This window comes from Seriola dumerili, unplaced genomic scaffold, assembly GCF_002260705.1.
Source record: "Seriola dumerili isolate Sdu_G_001 unplaced genomic scaffold, Sdu_1.0 BDQW01000003.1, whole genome shotgun sequence".
Lineage (NCBI taxonomy): Eukaryota > Metazoa > Chordata > Actinopteri > Carangiformes > Carangidae > Seriola > Seriola dumerili.
The window spans coordinates 3,489,404-3,511,176 of NW_019174258.1; the positions used below are offsets into that span (position 1 = coordinate 3,489,404).

General features: G+C 38.7%; 1 protein-coding gene across 1 annotated transcript in view; it reads right to left on the reverse strand.

Moving 5' to 3' along the window:
• Positions 1–21,773, reverse strand: part of LOC111219088 (CUB and sushi domain-containing protein 1-like) — a 303,797-nt gene that overhangs the window by 154,982 nt on the left and 127,042 nt on the right. Inside the window, exons 8-10 of the mRNA XM_022741679.1 lie at positions 21,519–21,600; positions 18,665–18,789; positions 13,198–13,319 (exon numbers count right to left, since the gene is read on the reverse strand). Coding sequence (XP_022597400.1) covers positions 13,198–13,319; positions 18,665–18,789; positions 21,519–21,600 — 329 coding nt within the window. The remainder of the gene's footprint in view (positions 1–13,197; positions 13,320–18,664; positions 18,790–21,518; positions 21,601–21,773) is intronic.

Here is a 21,773-nt window from a genome sequence, read left to right on the forward strand (position 1 = left end):
AAAAAAGAGCTGGTCTCAGTCAGTGAGTTTCTCGTGAATTAAAGGAGTAAGATGAACCATGAATATGTGATATTGTGGATGAGAATCAATCACATGGCAAATCACACTGTAGGGAAGAAAACTCTTACCGCAGGTGACAAGTGTAAAGACCCTTCCAACATGCTAGAATCAGTAACGCATAGCTAAGCCTTTGGCCGTGTTTTGTCAAAATAAAAATGGCTAGCAAATGTTCAAATAATGTAGAAGGATATGGAACAATCTGAGGGATTAACTGCCATCACGACAGGAATAGCAAAGAAGCCATGTATAACTGTATAAATCTGTATTTATACACGTTTGAATGTATCCATACACACAAACACACACATTTTCTACAACAGCTCTAACTGTTATGCAAATAGGCTAATACTTAAAAGAAAAAAGCGTGTTTATTTTTGACTTCAGCAACTTACATTCAAGATGCAGCTCAATAAATATGAGACTGATACTTGTAGAAAGAATTTTACTGTCTTATTATACACTGAATGTTGCCGCCTCTGGCAATGTTTAGTCTCTGCAAAATGGCCAAAAAATAATGGGGAAAAGATGCAAAACAACATGGTGAGGTATTATCTCCTGGCTAACAACAAATCACAGAGACCATTAATAAACCATTGTCTTTTATTTGCTGATGTATTTTTGCATTATCTTTTTCACTCTGTTCACTAGAACACAAGGGTTTCTGTAGATTTTTAAAAGATGCGTCATCATCACTGTTAAACTCTTCAGATGTTTCTTAACCATATTTTAAGAACAGAATATTTTATCCATTACCACTAATACTGTTCACATCAACTACAAAGACATTAAGGGGGATACAGAAACCATTGTTTGGTTGTCAAACATCAAACTATTAGTTTAATAACTATTTTTAAAAGGCAAGACATGTCTAAACAAAGTCTGCCAATCGCCTGCCACATATGCACAAACAGAAATGCACATTCACAGGCGTACAAAAGGGAGGAATATAGATTTTATTTTATTTGTCTTCTTTGTCTATGTAGACAAAAAAATATATATATATTTTTGTAAATACCCAAATCCTTTCATTTAAATCTTATTTGCATACAGCAATAATTATCACTGGCTGAAAGTGACTGTTCAATAGTTGAAAAAAACACAAAAAGGACATGCAACTCACTACAGCTTTCTAGCTAATATCTCCTTATCAGCAGTAAATCTGAAAAGACGCATTTTTGTGAGGCATATGAAACATGACAAACAGAACAGTGAAAGATGTTGTTTGATGCGGTGTTGTTGTGGGCTGTATGTGTGTTTGTGTCTGAGAAGTTAAGGTTGTTGTTAAGAATGTACAGCTGCAGCAGCTTGTGGTCATAAAGAAAGGGAGTGAAGCAGAACAGAATCAGAAACAGACTATGGTTTTCTGCGCATCCAAGCGTGCCTGTGTGCATGTGTGTGTGTGTCTATAGAAGGTGGTTTTCTGCCTTAATAACTGAAGCAGAATGATAGGCGTGCCTGTTTCACTGAATTTGTGAGTGCAGTTTGGCTGCGTTTCTGTGCCTACATGTTTCTGTCTTTGTTTACATCTTTGTGTGTATGTGTGTGTCTAGACACTCAAGGCAGATTGCTTAGTAGCAGCAGACTCAAAGGAAGGAACTGAAGCGTTATCACACTAAGGTCATTAGCAATAAGCTCAGTGCTGTTCAATAGATCCAAATGAGCCCATTTAGAAAGACATTAAGAGCAGCCTGCAACCCCAAACTACATCAGATTAGCTTCTTTATTTTCTAAAGCAAAGAAAGAAACAAAGAAAAGAAGGAAGGAATCAACGACAGAAAGAAAAAAAGGACAGGAAGCGTAATTTAGACTTTTTAGACAATTTAGACAAATTTTCAACTGAAACAAACAGTGTACAGTACACACATAATTTGTCTTCAGTTTAACCACAGTTTTGTGTATTCTCTTTTTATTCCATTCGATTATTGAGCTTTGGTTCCTGTTTTTCCGTTTATTCCGTATTTTAGAAGAGACTTGCTCATTTTCAAGATCAGAAAAAGAATAAATAAATTAGACATCTTACAATAGGATCAGACCAGCCATGACACCTGTCAACATGTTAATGGTCAGACCCATGAGTACCCAGTAGTCATTCCTACATTATTACATGAGTACTCAGTAGTTGTTACTACATTATTATATGAAAACTCAGCACTTATTACTACATTATTACATAAGTACTCAGCACTAATGGGATGGACTACACACATTGTCGAACATGGTCTTCATTTTGATGTTAGCTGAGCACCTGTAAAGTTTCATGGTTGTATCTTGCACAGCTGCGACAGTACCATGGTGACAAAATTCATCCACAGACACACAGACATATAAACACCTGCCAACGCACTCAAAACTGCCTCTGTGGTAGTTCCTGCTACAGTAGGTGCGTCCAGGAGCACATTTTAGCATGATGACACACACAAAACACACAGAGACTCACAAGTTGAAAACAGCCCCACTGTCACAGCTGGTTACTATGTTTCTCTTTAAGGGTGTATGCTCTGTGGATGCTCTTTGAAGGGATAAGTGACGCGTTATCACTTTGAGGTCACTAGTAAGCAACAGAGCAGCTAAGAGCAGCTCAATAGGCCATTTAAACATTGTTAAGAGCACTGAGAAACCCAAACCAACAATGAAAAACCTCCAGTCAGTCAACCAGTGAAGTTGTAGTGCCATAAAATTTTGGGTGTCCTCAGGGGACGATCACAGCACAGAGGAAACTGATAATAATAATCTTTCTCTTACTCTCATCCTGAATTCACAGCAGATATGTGTGTTTGCCACTCAAGTCAAACAATGTTAGACATCCTTTTGGGTGTCAGCGTTATCAGAGCCTCATAAACATTATAAGCACTTCACACTGAAGACATTCATTTTATCTACAGCAGAAAAAAAACGGGTTGCACGGCTACCTAGAGATGCCCCCTCCATTGCCCCAGAAAAAAAATCTTGAAGCTGAAAAACTATATTGTGTCTGCTGAACTTGCCCACACTATTGTGACCTTACGTCAGAATAGTGCAAGAGAACACAAAGCCATAATTGAGTGGACGAGTTCTTGAATTCCCTTGTTGCACTGAGGCTGCAGCAGAGCTGAGTCACTGCTGAGCAGCAACTGTGGGGGAGAAATTATCACATAAATATCCATCCATCCATCCATCCATCCATCCATCCATCTCTCTCTCTCTCTCTCTCATCATCACTTCACTGCAGCCTAAGCTACAGACAGGCTGGTTAAGGTTCAAAATCCTGCACTTCAGCAGGTCAGATGCTTCTCTGTATGGTTATTCACACTTGGGTCCTCTGGTCAGAGGGCAGTCAACCTGCCATACTTATGCTGTTGTGCAGCCCTAGGTTCCCCAAAAAAATAAGAATTGAATTGGGCCCTGTTAAAATGTCAACACTCTGCACACATCTAATGAATTACATTCAGTCAGCCATTTCAAGTACAGAATAAGCTGAGGTGACCCCTACCAAGGGTAGCACACATGGGTCATTTCAATCTTGGGGGCAGTACTGCCAATCTCATTATTGCAATCACCTAACAAAACTACAAAAAACTGGTTATTTTCCCCACATCAGTACTTTCTAGCAGAACGCCAAACAATCGATATTTTCACTCTCAACCTCTCAACTGACCCAATGTAGCAGTTACTCTCTTTAATAAAGTTAAAGCATTTTGCTCCTTCGGCTTTTGAAGATATGACAGAATATCAGGTCTTCATATTACTTTCCAACAAAATAGCACATTTACAAATTGACTCATTTAAATCAGAAGCTAGCAGTGATGGTGTGTAGTAAGTGTGTGTGTGTGTGTCAGAAGGTATGCAATTCATTCACCAGACAGGCCCAAACATGTCTGAGCATGACAGAAGTGAATTTAAAAATGGAAAATCCAATACTTCGAATCTACATTACACATATTCACAAGTTTGCAGCCCCAAACTGACATGAGAGGTAATGTAATTTCAACACTTACTTATATACCCAGAAATGATATAATGTGACATCAGTAAACTGCACACTGATGATTACAAACTTGGATGGTCTAGGACTGACTAGAAACTGACTGGCGAGGCAAAATAATGTTGTCTGATTTCCTCTAAATTAAAAACCTTTTTCATTAATTTTGTCACTTCCTGTCCACATTGATAATGTAGCACGATTGGCCACACCTAACACCACAATTTTGGTGATCTACAGGGTCTTCACAGGGGCAGAGGCAGATTTGGCAAACTCTTTTCTGCTACAGGCTCAACAGGGCATTAGAGAGGTTTTTAGATTATTTTTACATACATATTGTGTCTACTGGAGCTTTAATGCATTTTCTACTACCCTGACTCAAAAACAAACTGTCAAGAAAAAGTTGAAAACATGTACTGAGGTGACCCCTTGCCAGAAGTAGTACAGAGAGGGAACAGCTGTCCTGAAAGCAGAGTGTACGAGAATTCCCTTGCTGACATTGTGCAGCTATGTTGAGTCATTGGTGAGCTGCCACAATGGCAGTTTGGGACCTTTTTTTCCCAATAGATTACTTTTAGTCTTGCAGCCAAATAAACAAGTATAGAATAACCTGAAACCCTGTTTAAGGACACAGCCCTCAGCACACCTTCATGTCTGGGAAAGGCATTTTCATAATGAGTAATCAGTTACAGAAAACTAATTACCTATAATCAATCTATCAAATTGCTCAATTGATTAACAGAATCTTATCAACGTATGTCTTTTTTTCTTTTTTCTCACTGACAGTTTAATCTGAATTTTAGAAGCACTTGTGCTGCTCATTGCAGCTCAGGAGAGCGTTATAAATCATCTTTACAGTGCCCTGCATCTCGCAGGTACAGTGAATTTTACGATGGATACAGACCATGCATCGGAGCAATGAGGGACAAACACAGCAGTAGTGCGTATACCGCTACGAGATGCTAACCAGCACAAAGTAGTAACTGCTGCATATATGTGCAAGTCCGATGTCACAGCCCCATGCAGTCCAGTGGGCCAGAGTATAAGCTAGTAGTCTTAGTAGTGTTAATGTCATGGAGATGTTCCCATGGTCTACTGCCATTATAATGAATCAAGGCAGGTATTTACTGCTCTCTGCATATAAAATGCAATACGCCTTCATTAATTGCTTTGTTTTACATGTTTATTATTTTTCAGATTCTCTCTAACAGTATGTACTGACCAGAGGGCACAGGGCAGAGAGTGACAGCCAGTTAACCACAGGGCTAACATAGACAGACAATCACTCATTAACAGTCTAACTGACCTGCATGTCTTTGGACTGTGTGGGGAAACAAAACAGGGATAAAATAAAACCAATAGGCTGTGGTTGCTAACTGAAGCCAGGTCAATCTAGCTCTTAGCCACTGTGCTCGCTCACATCGAAACAACTTTCACTTCAACTTAAGAACTAGTTGAATGTCTTCTACTCCAGACAGACCTCTACTTCAGTGTATGGAGTAAACAAGAGGTTGATAAATTAAAATAGAAGATGTGATGCATGGTGTAGAAATCTGACCATAGTGATTGACACCCATGAATGGCAGCCCATGCAGCCAATCAATATGTTGGCACTTCCACTTGATCTCAGCTCAGTGGAAACAGCTGTGGTAATGGAGATAAAAGATAAAAGAATGGCTGAACTCCTTGAGGTCTGGCCACAAGAGATTAATTTCCTAACATGTAACAAGGTCATTGCATCTGCAGTATAATAAAATGGTTCCATAGTGCAGTAGAGGGTACAGTATTTGTGGTGACTATTACTGAATTTTGGGTTTATATACCAATATTTTTTTAGCGCACTTATTGTGAGTCAGTGTTGTTGTATGCTCGGACAGGTGATTTTCCATGCGGGACAAATAAAGTACCGGTCAATTTCAAAACATACTGGCAAGGATTCAAGTCTGTTGGCTTTAACTTGAAAGTACCCAGATGTGCCAGATTTATCTGTTACAATTCTGCCCTGAGGTGACGTTTGCCTTAAGTGGTAACAAAGCAAAAAGCTGCTGTCTGGTAAAACTACTCCCTTGATGAGGTGTTACAGCACCTTTGAGTGCTGTTGACCTGTTGGCTGGACAGTTTAGGAAAATAAACTACGTACTATGTTTGAGCAACAGCTGCATGACAGTTCTAGGGAAACTGCATTATAAACTACTCTGTGATGCAATAGAAAACTACCTCACAACAGTACACTATGGGTTGAGAGGTTTCATTTTGACAATTTCGGATTTTCGCTGATGTTTCATTCCAGAATTTTACATTACAGATTTGAACTAAATTGAATTTAACAGTATTTCCATGAGAGGAGGCCAGTGTACAAAACTAAAAGGTGTAACCACATCACCATGGTCAGCCTCCTTTGGACAAACAAGGTATTAGTGTGCAAAAATGAGAGCCATAGACAGTGCTGATACAGTGAATTATGGTCAGTCAGGCTGCAAAATTGCACTCAAAAGCCAAAACAGCATAAAGCATTGAACTGATATAATGTGCTAATCAAGCAGCATTGGTGAAAGTCTTTCCGTGACCATGGACACAGATGGATATTTACTCTGCACTTTACTAATTTTTATTTTTGCTCAGTCTATGTGACCAACAAATTCACTGAGCTATGGCCTGTATGTTGTATCATTTGTAGTGATTCAGAGATGACACAGTATCTTACTGTAGCTGCAATGCAGTTGTATCAACACTACAGCATACAGACTATTAGAATAAATTTACAGTGGGTAGTAGTCAAGCCTAAGCTTACACTAAGTAACACTTCACAATTCAAAGGACAAATTCTGATGAAAAGTTAATCCTACAACACTGGCATGAAACTGGTTTTATTTTTGTAACTTGGGGTATTAGTTCCATCCGTCATGATAACTTTGGGGCAACATAGCTTGAACATCGGCCAACTGGGCAACAGTAGTCAGAGAAACTCCCAGATGAAAGCTGAAATTATGATCCAAACTATGACCCAAAATGATGACACAAAGAACCTGTTACAGTTTGCAGACCAACATATTGTTTCAACATAATCTACTGTAGTTGTGCACACATTTTTCCTGTCCAATGCTGATGCACTCACTTTTTTAGTTTTACCTCAAAATAAGATGGACACTAATCTGGCAAAACAGTTTTCTGGTTGTGCTTACTGTAGGACCTCCTTTTAGTGATATTGTAGTTACTGAGTTATTGCTAAAAAATAGAACCACTGGCCAGAGTTACAGAAATAAAACCCAGGCTGTATGGAAAATAGTCTTCCTTTAACTTCAGTTTGCACTGTATGTAATGTTTTTCTATTTTTTCTTAAATGCTCCAAAACATACAATAATGTGGAAAAAATAATGTGCTGTCAAAACTTTCTGTGGTCCAGACTCTTTGAGCAGCCTGGCTGAGTTATTCCCCTCTGCATTCCCTGCATTTTTGAGTGGGCCTTGTACTTCCAACAAGGCCCAAGTTAGGGGTAGGAAGCTCATGGCTGTCAATAAATGCATGAACACGCTTCTGTCCTTTTACACTCAAAACACACTGCCTGGCTTGGTTGTGCATGGTGGCTGCATCACTGAACTGCTTCGGCTCACAGGCGTGTGTGCGTTCACACCGACTGCGTCTCTGCTATATTGCTGCTACTGCCAGTTCTATATTTCTACACTGAGGTCGCCTTGACTTTTTTTTTATCCTCATTCAGAGCAAGACACACAAACAGAGCGAGAGAGACAGAGTCAGAGAAGGAGCAGCAGAAAAATACTGTCCTTCAACTGTTAAAATATTTACATGATATAATTATAGCCTACATGGTGTTTCTGCTATGACCATATATTACATGTGGCCTTCACTGTCTCCACATTCATTCATTCAGACACTGAAACTATACTGAAAGGTGTCAGCTTTATGTAATGTTGCTGGTATGATGTCAATATCGCTATCAACAGATGTTTTCCATGTCTATTTTTGCTGGGACACCCCCCCCCCCCCCCCACATCACGCATGAAAAAACAGGAGGGACGCAGAGTCGCCACGAGACGTGAGACGTCTCAGGCACGTCATGTAAGCAGTGTGTCCCCTCTAACCTGTTAACACGGGCACCAAAATGAAAACCAAGACGTTCCGCAGCTGCCACGCACACACTATGCAGGCAGTGTACTCCAGGCTGTACTCCTCTTCTACATTAACTGAAACAGTGTACATGACGAGGATGTAGGTGAAGGGCTGGGTGGAGCAAAACAGAGCAGGAAGAGTAAGGGGTGGGAGGAGGGACTGGATTGTTTTTGAGTCTAATGCTGGTGCAACCTTTATTTCCACTTTCAGCTAAAAAACTAAAATGTTGTGAAATGTACCTTTTTTGATAATACACTGAATATGGGGCATAATTTTTTCATTGTGTAACAGCTTGAGCAATAATGTAGTCCTGTTGCAAAACACTGCACTGTTGCAGAATCACACTGGACTTTAACATATTCTGGCTGAGGCCTTTATTGGCCTCAATTTCTGTATCAAGTTAAATTTAACAGAATCTGATAGAATGTCACAGAATATGTCCTGCCAACACAAAAGTAATGATGATGATGATCCATGCATGAAAATGACCCAACATCCATACCATACACACACACATCCACCCCCACACACACACACACACACTAATAAGTATTCATCAGGAAAAAGACAGCAGTGATTATAGGCCTAATGGGCATGTGTGACGATGCGTTTCAGGGTGTATGTGTGTGAGCAGTCAGGCATGGTTCAGACCTGAACAAAATAATTATCTGCTTGATATTAATGAATCAAATGACTGACACAGGCACGCGCCTACACACACACACGCATCGACAGTGTTAAGTTCTTTTTCCACTGTGCACCTGAGTTTTTCCTCAATACCACACAAAAGTTGACAGTTTACTCCACAACATATTTTCACAAGCTCTGGCAGTTAGCAATTAAGTTGGCAAACAGAAAACAAACAGTAAACATTCATGAAATCACACATGATCAGATATGTGTGTACACACTTAATAACACAGGCATACACACAAACAGAAGCACACTCACAGCATTTTACCGAAAGGCTGTCAGACCAGCGCAAACTATATTGATTGTGCTGCTTTTATTCAGAATGACAACAGACACAAAACCAGCCAGCTTCACTTTTTGGCTATTTAAACATGTGCACGTAAACCCACACATTGAGGGAACAAAACAGCACACACACTTCAATAAAAACACTTGTCTCTGTCTCAATTTTCTATAACATGTTATTGATGAAAGAAGTCATCTGGATTAATAGGCAGTCAGAGGCCGAGCGAGGTGGAAAGAGAATAAAGACGAAGATGAGAGGAGTCAGAGGGACAAAGCAGGAGTTTGGGATGGAATCAGAGAAATGTAAAGAGAAAAAAGAAAGGTCTACAAGAAGATGAATGTTATTTATCTTAATTCATGCTCCTTTACTCTATTTAAATATCTTGTTCTCTCCTTAAGTCTCTGCATTATCTTTATCACCAACCACAAAAAGCTCATATAAACATCTGTTTTTTTTTTTTTGGAAACTTATACTTAGGATTCTAAGTGGCGTGTTTAATCATCTGTCTCATTCCCCGCATACACAAATAACCCTAATCCTTAATCATGATTAAAGATCAATGTTGAAAGGGGAATACTCATGTAAACAGAGGTTAAGAAAATTCAAGTCAAGGGCCTTTAAGCAAGGTGTCCAGACAAAGAGATGGTTGCTGATAAAAAACACAGAACTAGCTGATAACGACTTCACAGCTCAACTACTGAGGCTCACTTCAGCTCATTCAGATACAAATACTAATAAAATAATTTGAATATTCAGAAATATTCTTAGACAGTACATGAAACTTGTTGTTGTTTATTTTATTCAAGCCTTTACTTTTTAAGACACCTAGATTAAATTTGGGACGAAGACAGCCATGTACAGTACAGTAATATTGAGGTACAGGGTTTAATCGTCCAGTGTGCTAAACATAGCCAACCAAGTGTTTTTGCTATGATCTATGTCAGCAAGAGGGGCGGTGGTGCATTCCACCACACACATGCTCTGGTGTGCAATGGTATGTACACAGAGACGGTTGGTAAAAACTTTATGGATGTTTTGATGGCAGGCAAAATATATATAACAGAAACACTATCAACAAGCCCAAGTCTGATCTGAGCTCCAAATTTTGAAGAAAGTCTGTAAGATCAAAGAACAGTCTGTTTTTAAAATGTAGTGGTGAAAGCTAATGCAAGCATACTGTATATGCAGCCATGATATAGACCATGTCAAGGTATAACTGGAAACATACTGATATTAGGTAATATTACAATATAATCTCAACAAATACACAAGAGATTAATCTAGTTTTAGAGTAAAATCTAAAAGTAAAGAAAAAAGGATCAATAACACAGGGTGCCATGGGTTCGAGTCAAACGCAAGGCCCTTTGCTGCATGTCATCCCCTCTCTCTCCCCAGCTTTTCCTTACTTAACTAAATACTAAGTAAATAACTAATACTTAAATAAATAACAGCACTGTTTACCTGAAAAGTCATGTTTTCCTTATTTATTCTAACCATTAAATTTGCAAGGTCCAAATATTCTTCAGATCCACTTTATTGTACTAAAACTACAGAAACATGATTTTTTTTCTCAATTTTATCCTTAAAGTTTCAATAATAATAAATAGCATTGTCCAGGTCAACTGGCTTTTGGTTGTTATCTTTTCAATATAGACAGCAATGTGTCGAGTTTAGGTTCGTACCACCTGGTTTGAAGCACATGATCACGAGCAAAAGCACCAGTGGCCTGCTCACCACTCTGACTTACATAACATTTTGCATATGCCTAAAAAAGACATCATCAATGTTCAGATCTAATGGTTAATATAGACTTCAGAGAAAATAAATGTTTATGGTAAAGCTCCTGATTTTCGTGGGTATTTTTCTTACACTGTAAAATCTGTGGCTAACACATCAAGAACACACAATTGTTTGGCATCATGCAACACTGGATCGTTCCACTAAGTGGTTGAATGAAGAGTATTACACATTATGTAGCATCTCTATAACTTTTTCAAAAGGAAAATTAGAAAGAAACAGTTGGTAATTGTTCAACATATGAAGCACTGACATATTCTTTTAATATGTTGTACTAATGACTTGTCTTGCGGATCTTTCATGCTCAATTGTATTCCTGTGTGAATACTGTTGACTCTATTGTTCTATTCTATTCCATTCTAGTCTATAACTTTCTTTATCCTCTTGTTTGTCTCTGTCCTTGCCTCTCCCTCTGTGTATGTAGATAGTGACATTCTGCAAATGCCAGCAGCTGTAGTAGCTGATAATCTGTCATTATAGTACATTCTTAAAGTGCTCTCACACCTGAAGCATTTTTAACACACACACACACACACACACACACACACACACACACACACACACACACAGTCCCAAGAATAGATAAAATACATTCCATCCGTCATAAGCTCAGGCTACGTGAATCTATTATACTCTATTCTATTGTGTTCTATTTGAAACCACAAGCAACAACCTGACATACACACTACACATGTGTGGCTTTCTATCTGTCACCTGACACCAACCACAATCACTAATAATATGGAATACATTTCTCATGATAAAATATTTAGAAATGCTGTGTTGTGTTGTGTGTGCAATTGTGATTTCTTAGACTTCAAATAAAATGCTCTATCAATAGCTGCAAAGCTGATGTGAATTCAAAGAAATGTCTTGACTGCCTTATGCTGATTTGATATAACCTCCAAAGTGCATTATTCTCTCAAAATACAAAGTCATTAGAGTTTGGTGAATGAGGCAATCATTACACTCACACACAGTAACATGTGGGTGAAACTCTGCTATAGCTTGACACAAGCTGTTGGTCATCTTACACTATCAAGGTCAGAGACACAGAGAGGTGAGAACAAAAAGCCAATATCTCTCTAATTTTCCCACTCCCTTTTATTTTTTGTTCTCCCTCCTCAATTATATCTCACAATTTCTTCATCCCACTCCCTCAGAGGCTAAGAGGTAAGTAGACTCTATTTCCATCCATCTTTGGAGACAACTTCAATGTCACATGTCAAGTACCTGCTTGGACATTCAGTACTTTTCACTCTTTCTGAAAACCCACTTTTTAGCTGTGAAGTAGCAAGCTGAATATTCTGGCTCATTTTTCTCCTCTATGCTTCCATCTCTCTTTTTCGCTGTAGTTTTCAATGAGCTCGGTGCTATCTTGCTCTCTTTTTGCTCTGCCCTCTCACTCTACTCTCACCATGTTCAAACTTAACATTTTAGACAAATCAAAGTGAAGGGAGGAAAGAAGATGATAGAAGAAAAAAGTAGATGGGAAGAGAGTAGTACAGAGTGGAGTTGATGAGTAGAGAGGTGAGGAGAGAGGAGAAACTAAGAGGTAAGCGGGGGATAAGGAAGAGAGAAAAGGAAACAGCGGAGACAAAGAGAAAAGAAACAGGGAAAGGGGAGTCGAAGTGGAGACAGGATATGTGACGAGACATGAGAAGAAGATAATACCACAAAAGAAACTGTAGATAGAGAGACTTGAGATGTTGTACTGCAGGTATATGAATTTTTAATGTCTATATGACAATGACTCGACAATTAAGTTGCCCTCACAGAATTGGGGATGTGTGGTGACCATGAACTCAGCAACGGACACAGAATTCAGTCAGCATGCAGGCAAACAGAGGAAGCCTAAAACAACAGTCCTTCAACTTTCTCCTGCAGTGGCAAATCCGTCTTCATCACAATGTTGACATCTTAGCTATTTCAAATGACAACCACTATAAGATTTTGAAAGTCAATACTAAGGCCAATATTTGAAGCCCTATAGCAATATTGAATATTATTCATGAAAGAAATGAAAAAGTGGACAACACAGACTGGTCAATAACTCACATAAAAAAACACCTGAATACTAATCAAAAACTGGCAACAAAATTGGCAGAAAAATGTAGACTGAATCACCTCAAAGGTCATGTACTGGCATGTTAGCATCACTACATTTGACAATACAATGTGATGTAAACAGATTGCAGGTGGAGATGTCAGATTTTAACGAATGTTGAAACTCAGGGTGAAATGAAGGGGGGAATAAAATACTGAAAAAGCTCACCTTCCCAGAGTCCATTGCAGTGATGACCCACACACAGTGTGCGTTGTTCTCATACTGAACAGGGTAGTTAGGAGAAGTTATGACCCCTCTGGGCCCCCTTAGGTTGCTGCCACAGGTACGAGCTACAGAGGAAGACAGCAGAGAGACAGAGTGACAACAAGTTTTAAAAAAAGATTCATAAAGGTAATCAAAATCATGCTCGCAGAATTTGTTTTGGTGGCATTTTTTATTGGAAACGTATGTAAAAAGATCAATGCAATCCTTAGTAGATTAAATGATGTTTACCTATTTAAATTTTTTCTGAGATCAAATCTATCAAATTCCCTTTACACAATCTTCAAGAGAGAGCACCAACTGTTGGTGAGATCTAACTTATTACTTCTTCTGCTTCATGTTCTACTTCTTCTTTCTAATACTTCTAATCAATTCATCTAATCAAAGTTCAGCTTCAGCTTCCATTTTAAAAAAACTCAGTGATTCTTCAATTTACTGAATCTTAACACAGGTTCAACAAACTTCACTGAAACAATGATGTTTGCCATTGATGTTACTTTCATTGCAATGATGCCCACGTTGCAATGTGTGGTGTAATGTTGGCATTTGCATCAGTCAATCAAAGATTAAAACAATTCTCTGTACTCATGGGCTATCATGCTGCTGCTCTCCAATTAAAAAACCATCACTGCTTGCCTGAAGTTTGCCGAAGAGCACCTTCTTACTGGGTTTGTTTGGAAGAATGTGTAGCTCTACGCACGGTGTAAAAACAGTTGTTTGCTCTGTATCATGTTATTATCTGTACAACGCACAAAAGATTTTATGGCCACAAAGACCTGGAAACTTGTTTGCTTGCACTGTGGATTTATTTGGTTGGATGCATAATTTGAAATGCTATGCCAAGTAACATTACCTTCCTTGTTACTGTAGTTTTGCAAGAACAATCTAAACAATTAACCCTCTCTAGTTTTTAGGGCGAGGATTGAGTGGCTGGATGGGGCGACAAAGCACAGTTTTCACACAGGAGACCACTGTTCATTTCCTGTATGAAACTGATTAATTATTTCTTTTATCCATGACCGTTCCACTACCTTAAACGTGTTGTTTATTATTGTAACCATGGTGAGGTACTTCTTTTAATCAAAACTATGATCTTTCCCCAACCCTGACCAAGTTTTTTTTGTGCCTAAACCTAGCCAAACCCTCGGCTTAACCACATGTTTATTATTGTTACCATGACGGCAAAGGTCTGGTGCGCCTGCTGCTTGTGCACTGTCCTCGTCTGCTGCTAAAACATTAAGCACTTTTGCTCCTTGAAAGGCTTGCAGATCCCTGATATGAACACCATTTTTCAGAATATTCTTCCAAGTGCTCAATTTTATCCATATTGATTTTGTCCTGTGTGATACTCAAGGTAATATTTCTTGCCTTCAGTACCTCATTAAGTCACCCATGTGTTATTGCCTTACAGGGATATTTGGCAAAAAAAAAAGGGCATATTGTGTCAGAAGTCCCATTAAAACCTATCTCTTGAGCACAGTAATGTTAAAGGGCATACTTGACATTTTGAGTCAGTTTTAGTCAACAAGCACTGTCACCCTGTGGAGAAAGTGTTACCTGATCATATATATGCCCTTTATCTTTCATAATAAGTTAGCTGGAGGAGATTACTGCCATTAGAGGAAGAGACACAGGACACAGGAGCAAAAGCAAAAAACAAGAGAGCATACAGCAAAAACACAAGAATAATACAAACGAATAGGGAAGGTGAGGAGTTAAAAAGTGAATAGAAGGGTGGAAATAATAAAGTAAAGACGTTTGTAACTGCAGACAGGTTGTGAGACCGTGTGGAGAGACAGGAAGGAGAAAGGTTACAAAGATACATAAAGCAAAAGTAGAGGGGATGAAAGATCATAATGTGAGAAAGGAAGAGAAAATAAATTGAAGGAGGAAGGGCAAGAGGCAAGACAGAGACAGAGACACAGAAAATACCACAAGAGAAAGGGAGGCAGAGGAGGACCTAAGATGACTGATCTGCCTGTTAATTAGAAAAGGGAGCTAAAACACACTGTGAAACACACCGGTACACACACACATATTCGCAGACACACAGAAACACATTCGTAGTGATTCATCCTAGAGACCAGCTTCTAATTAACAGTAAAGTGTCAGTAGAGAATGAGAGAGGCTCATGGGTTTGAGTCCCAGGAGGGCGATAACACCAGATAACACCATACACCAGAGCTACAGTATAGGAATTTTAACCTCTGCCTGCCTGCTTGTTGGTGTGTAACAGCCTATCGATCGCGTTTTTCTTTTCATCTTTCTCTTTCACTTCCTTTCTCTCTCCTTTTTTCTCTGTGTATTTATCTTTCTTTGTAATTACAGATATGTGAAAAATATCAAAAGACATAAATCACTGTCAAACACATTTCCTTGAATGTACAGTTTCCAGCTGTTGCTATGTGTTGCAATTTTGTGTCATGCTGGAAATTCACCCACTGAACTATGATTTTCCTTTAAAATGTTGCCTTCTGTAGTTTCAAGGTAAGAAAAACAAGTTGTCCATAATTCACACATATTATCTTTGTCTTCTTCTTTTACCACTTTATTGAACAGAATATATTTTATATTTATATTTTATATATACGTATATCTTAATATATTTCTTTCCTTCAGCTTAACATATGAGGCATTCTTGGAAGTTTTGAATTATCATTTAAAGTACACTTGGTACACACACACACACACACACACATACATACACAGATGAATGTTTTCACAGAGAAAAAAAAAATCACTTGCCTTTCAGGGCTTCCTTATGTGTAGCTTTTGTGCTAAAACACTGCTGCAGCTGTGTAAATTGTGTCTTCTGTATTACTTGGAGCATTGAACCTATCAGTGTGATATTTTAATGAACTGCCAGATGAAACAATGCTCCAATCTTGTGGACAATAAAGTACTACTTTATTCTATTCTGTTCCTTTCTATATTAATATCAAAATGTTGTTCAAGACAGGTTAAGGATCTGTATTCATTCGTATTACAAACAGAAAAGAAATATGTGTATTGCCTGTTAATTTTTGCCTTTTTTTACTTATTTATATGAATTTTTTTAAGTCTTCTTTCTCCACTGAAAAACTAACTACAAAAACCTAAAACAATCATTCGCTCAAGGTCACCTGACTAAAATAAACTGTGTAATTGAACAATGAATACACAAAATTTCAGATAAGCTTTAATTGTAGAATTAATATCCACATGTCCTTCCATCTCTTTCACCTTCTACCTCTCCCTCCATCTCTATTGCCTCTTCATGACAAGAGTAGCCAGTATCATGAGGTCTGGCAGGTTCCCGCAGTCACAGACAGACATATAGACACAAAACACACACACACACACACACACACACACACACACACACACACACACACACACACACACACACACACACACACACACACGGTATAATACGATGTGACAGGGACCCTACAGTATGTGTCTGAGAACAGGGACTGCCTGTCCGTCAAACACACACACACACACACAGCTCAAGGCAAATACTGCTGCAGCCATGAGGTGTGTGACATTGTCCCTTGGACACTTGTTGTATCATTGTAAGTGTGTGTATGCACACGCACACTTGGGTGTGTATGCTAGCTGTCTGCCTTTTCATTGTGGAGCAATAAATCCAACAGGGTTTTGTCAGTAAATGTGGGCAGTGAGAGCCCCTGCATTATTGCTCTGCCACTCACACAGTTATTTATTTAGTCACTCAGTCAGGAGTTGTGATTTTAACACATCAATGAACTGCAAAATGTAAATCACAGTGATATTATTTATTAAGTCTCTATGACACTATACTTTCGGAGCCTCAGCATTAGCAAATAGCAGAAATTTAATATAATCACATACAGCTTTAAAAATTTCAGTTAATGCCTCTCTTATGTAAGTTATTACCATTTAATGCTTTAAAAATGGGTATCAGGATTGCATTAGATTGTCCAGGCATACATTTCTGTCATTTTCACTTGACACACAAGCCATGGTAGTGGTTGCTAGGAGCAGTAAAAGAATGATAATAAAAAATTGTGAGTCCACAATTTACAATTTTTGAGACTGTTTTCCTAGCTCTAGCACAAGAACATCCCCATAATTCTGCCTACAATATTCATAATGGCTTGATTGTTTTTCCAACCAGGAAAACAGCCATGAAAGAAATTAATACTGGATCTATTTAAATCATTGAAAAAGATTTAGTTTAAACTGTGAAAAGAATCAGAATCATTTACTATAAATGAAGGAAAACTTCTGTAAATGCATGTACTGTCTTATGCCATATTTATTTAGTTTTATAGTATAGTTTTGCATGGGATTTGCATGGCCAAAATCTTAGTTACATTCTCAACTTTTCCCACCCAAGCAAGATTCCTTGCCAGAGGCGCCTCGGTGGCTCACCTGGTCGAGCACATACCATTTAGACTTTGGTTTGAGTCCAACCTGTGGCCCTTTGCTGCATGTTATCCTCTCTCCCTCTCTCTCTCTCTCTCTCTCTCTCTCTCTCTCTCTCTCTCTCTCTAACTTTCCTGTCTCTCTCTCACTATCACTATAATAAAGGCAGAAAAGCCAGAAAAATAACTTGGAAAAAAGAAAGTTTAGCATTGTTTTATCTTGTTATTATCATCAACAAGTCACCTGAGGAAACGAAAACTAACAACAAATTGTACTTACTAACATGTTTCATCTGTGAAGCCACAGCCTCATAAAACTAAAGCCTTCCTGTCATATCAGTCTACTACCAACCAAGAACTATTAAGAACACATTAAAAATTCATACTGCTGCATTTGGATGACATATTCCTGCTTTATGATGAAAATGCAAGTCTAGTTTCATTTCTACATCGCCTACAGCGGAGTCTTTGATGACATGTAGGGCATATTTTAAACTCTTGCACCTCTGAGGCAATAATAGTTGGTAAAGCGGGTCATTGGGGTTGATGCTTTAACTTGTGACTCCTGCTTAACAGCGTGCAGAAGTGTCCTTGAGCATCACACAGAATCCCAGATAAGCAGGTCAGTGCCTCACCTGGCTGCTCCATCACAATCCGTGTATGATAGTGTCCATTAATGTGACGCTGTGTGAAGCTCTTTGCTTTGTAGTGATGAAAACCTCTGTTCAGACAGGATTTTGGTTGTTGGTGCTTCATGTATGTCTGTTATTTCTCATTTTACTGATTTGTGAAGCAGTTCTTATCAAAAGATGCAACATAAAAATTTACTTAGTTACTTAATGCCAGCAAAATCAGTATAATATATTTCAAACAAAAATAGACTTAAGCAGCAGATATCCTCTGCACGATGTGTCCTCGTGCTGTCAGTAGACATGAAAACAGTGTGCAGAGCAGCATCATTCTATTCATCTCTGTTGCATGCACACCTAAGGAGATTCAGTGGGAATGACAGGGAAACTTACTTCTGCAGATGGGTCTGTGGTCACTCCAGGCAGCCAGTGTGTCAGTGACTCGTTGACAGGTGATACTTTTTGATCCTTGTAGTACATAGCTGTCATCACAACTGAACTGGACGCTGGAGCCAACTCTGGTTAAGGAGACACAACAGTAACAACACTTGTCAAAAACAGTAATAACAGTAACTTTGATTCTGCCTCTGACTGCTTCACAAACACACATTCAGCTGACATTGTGATATTTGTAGAAAACTCTTACATTATTGCTAGTATCACAAGAGAAGAGGACACTTACAGTGGATGATTGTAGAAATAATCTTTGAATGATGATCACAATATTAATGATGCAGTAGCTTTTAGATCTCTGTGGAAGATAACTGTCATCACTAATCATCCAATTAGGATCTATAATTCTTCTCTTCCTGTGAGACACTTTTGTCATCGTATCTTTTTCCACTCATGCCTTTTCTCTGTTGTCTGCTATTCCTTGCTCTCTTCTGTTCTCTTTTCTCCTCTCGTCATGCTTTCTCTCCGTTTTCTTTCATCACTTATTCTGATCATCCTTGTCTCTCCAACACCCTGCTGGCTAACATGTGAGAGGGATGTTCAGCTATCTAAGTGGAAGTCTGCATGGTGTCTTGTCTCTAAAGCTTAATGTCTCCTCCCTGCTGAGACACACCACAGTCTACCACCTGGACAAACATTCACTGTGTAGGGTTCTGGGTTTTCAGTGGCTCCGCCCTGTTGTTAAACAGTGTAGACTTTTACACCCTGGCCAAATCTCTCTGTTAGTGCCTTTGTCACAGAGAGTTGGGTCATTCGGTTTACGGTTTGTGCTACTTTGGTGATGCTGATGACTCTGAAAATACCTTACATCCAGCCACACACTGTGAAATTTACAATTACAGGAAAGTAAACTTTGTTGTTATTGCTATTTCCTTGAAAAAGCCAAAACCGGTCCATGACAAATGTGAATGTGGTTGTCTATGGATCAAAACTGCCATGACAAACGAAGTTACAGCCATCTTGCACATCTGCAGTGAAAACTCTTTAGTTTTCTCTGCAGCTATGTTTCCTCTCCATTTCTCCTGTTTTATCTCATCACACCACAGTTCTGTTCCAGCTCCAGCATCTCAGTGCTTAATGATGATTAGATACAAACCTGTAACACACACCAAGCACATCCATGCCAATGTGCACACAAACACATGCACACATGGAGGTAATGACCTTTCACTAACTCAGACAACTCCACTAATGGTCCTGCAGAGTTTGTGCAGTCATAGTTTCTAATGGTAAAGAACAGCACCAGGAGCCAGAGCTATTAAATGATAAAATATTACCAACATTTTTTTAGCCTGAAAATAGTTGCAGAAAGAAGTAAAAATGAATTGCCTGTCTTGATTCTCTCATAATCATAAGCAAAATGTAAGAACAATTTAGCTGCCACTGATGCTAAGTGAATGAGTCATAGGGAGAGGTGATTATTTTATAATTGCTCACTCCTGATTAAATAAAATTATGTCTCCCTTTCTACCGATTAGATGACAGACACCATGGAGTGAAACATTTGAAAATCCCTGCGTCCATCAAGTCCTTGTTTATCACCCAAGATCCTAATTCTGACATATTCTTCGACATTCTCTGTGTATCCCTCCTACATGAGTAAGGACCCTTGTAGAGCCAATGTAAACTGGTAAATACTGATGGTTAACAGTGTGTCTCTGGGCAGAAGATCTACTAATGAAATTAAGTAACAGCGTCGGTTTAGAACCACAGATGTCCACCAACTATATACAGAGAAAGTAATAGCTGCTTCAATTTCGACCACTGTGCCACCTGTGGGGAGGGACAGTTTCCCCCTTTGGAGAAATTTAAAGACTGCAAATGTAAATTTGTTGTTGTTGTTTTTCAAGTATGTTACAGGCCAGTTAAATAAGATGCTTCAAAGTTAAAAAGCCAGTGCTGTAATAACAGGTCTCCATCTGACAGAAATTATTTATGATGATACATAAACCACAAAATACTTCAGTCTCCATGAAAACGATGGAGAGCTTTGGTAAGGATGTTCCATGCTCATTGGACTGATTCTGGGACCAGAACAGGGGCAGACTTGCACTCACTCTCAGCCTGTGGGATAGAGGATGCCCATGAGTGAAGATGAGAGAGAGGCAACTAAAAGACATGGTTGTTTCTGAAGAAATAATTTATAATCTGAACTGGGCCCTAAAGTCATCATGTCTGTAACCTCAAGATAATCTGCACAAACAGGAACAGTCCTATTTCAAACATAAGGATTCATGAGGCCCGAAATAAGCTCATCTTTAGTCCCTGACCACACCTATTGTCACTCTTGCCTGTTGCACAGACAAGCATTGTGTATAGCCAAAGCAGGGTGGGAGGTGGATCAACTCACCTAGAGTAAACAGAGTGTATGTTTTCACAGTACAACTCCCTTTCATTCTGCAGCAAGGCTCAATATTTTAAGTTGTAATTGCCAGTAATCAGTCCAAAAAAAATACCAGCCCATCAGGATTCCTTTCAATCCCTCTGATTACCACATGTATAGTGCTGCAATAACCAAGCTGCTCTAAATTAAGAATTTAAACAACACAACATAAGCTAAGCACACAATGCACATAAAATGAGCAAGTGTCCCTCAACTCACAAGTCATCCAAATGATTTGAGGATGTGTGCCATGTTTGCAAATGTAATCTATTGCAGGAAACAATTGCAGTCTGATTTCTACACACCTGACAAATGAAGAAGATCCTTGCACTGACCAAAGATCAACAATGTCCAAGGCACACCTTGATGTTTTGAATATAACGTATAAAATAAAATACAAAGTGAACTTACTGGAAGGCAGAACCCATCCTCTTGCCATTTTCTGGAACTCCAGGATCTGGACAAACATCACCTGCAAGACCACTTTGACTCACTGGAAAAAAGGAAAAAATATTTTTTTATATATATATATATATATATATATATATATATACATATATATATGGTTAAGCAATCTCTGTATTTTTTGAAGTCATGATAAATATTTGAGCACATCTTATAATTGTTGGAGGCATCATCATATAATGCTTACAGGTAAATCATTAA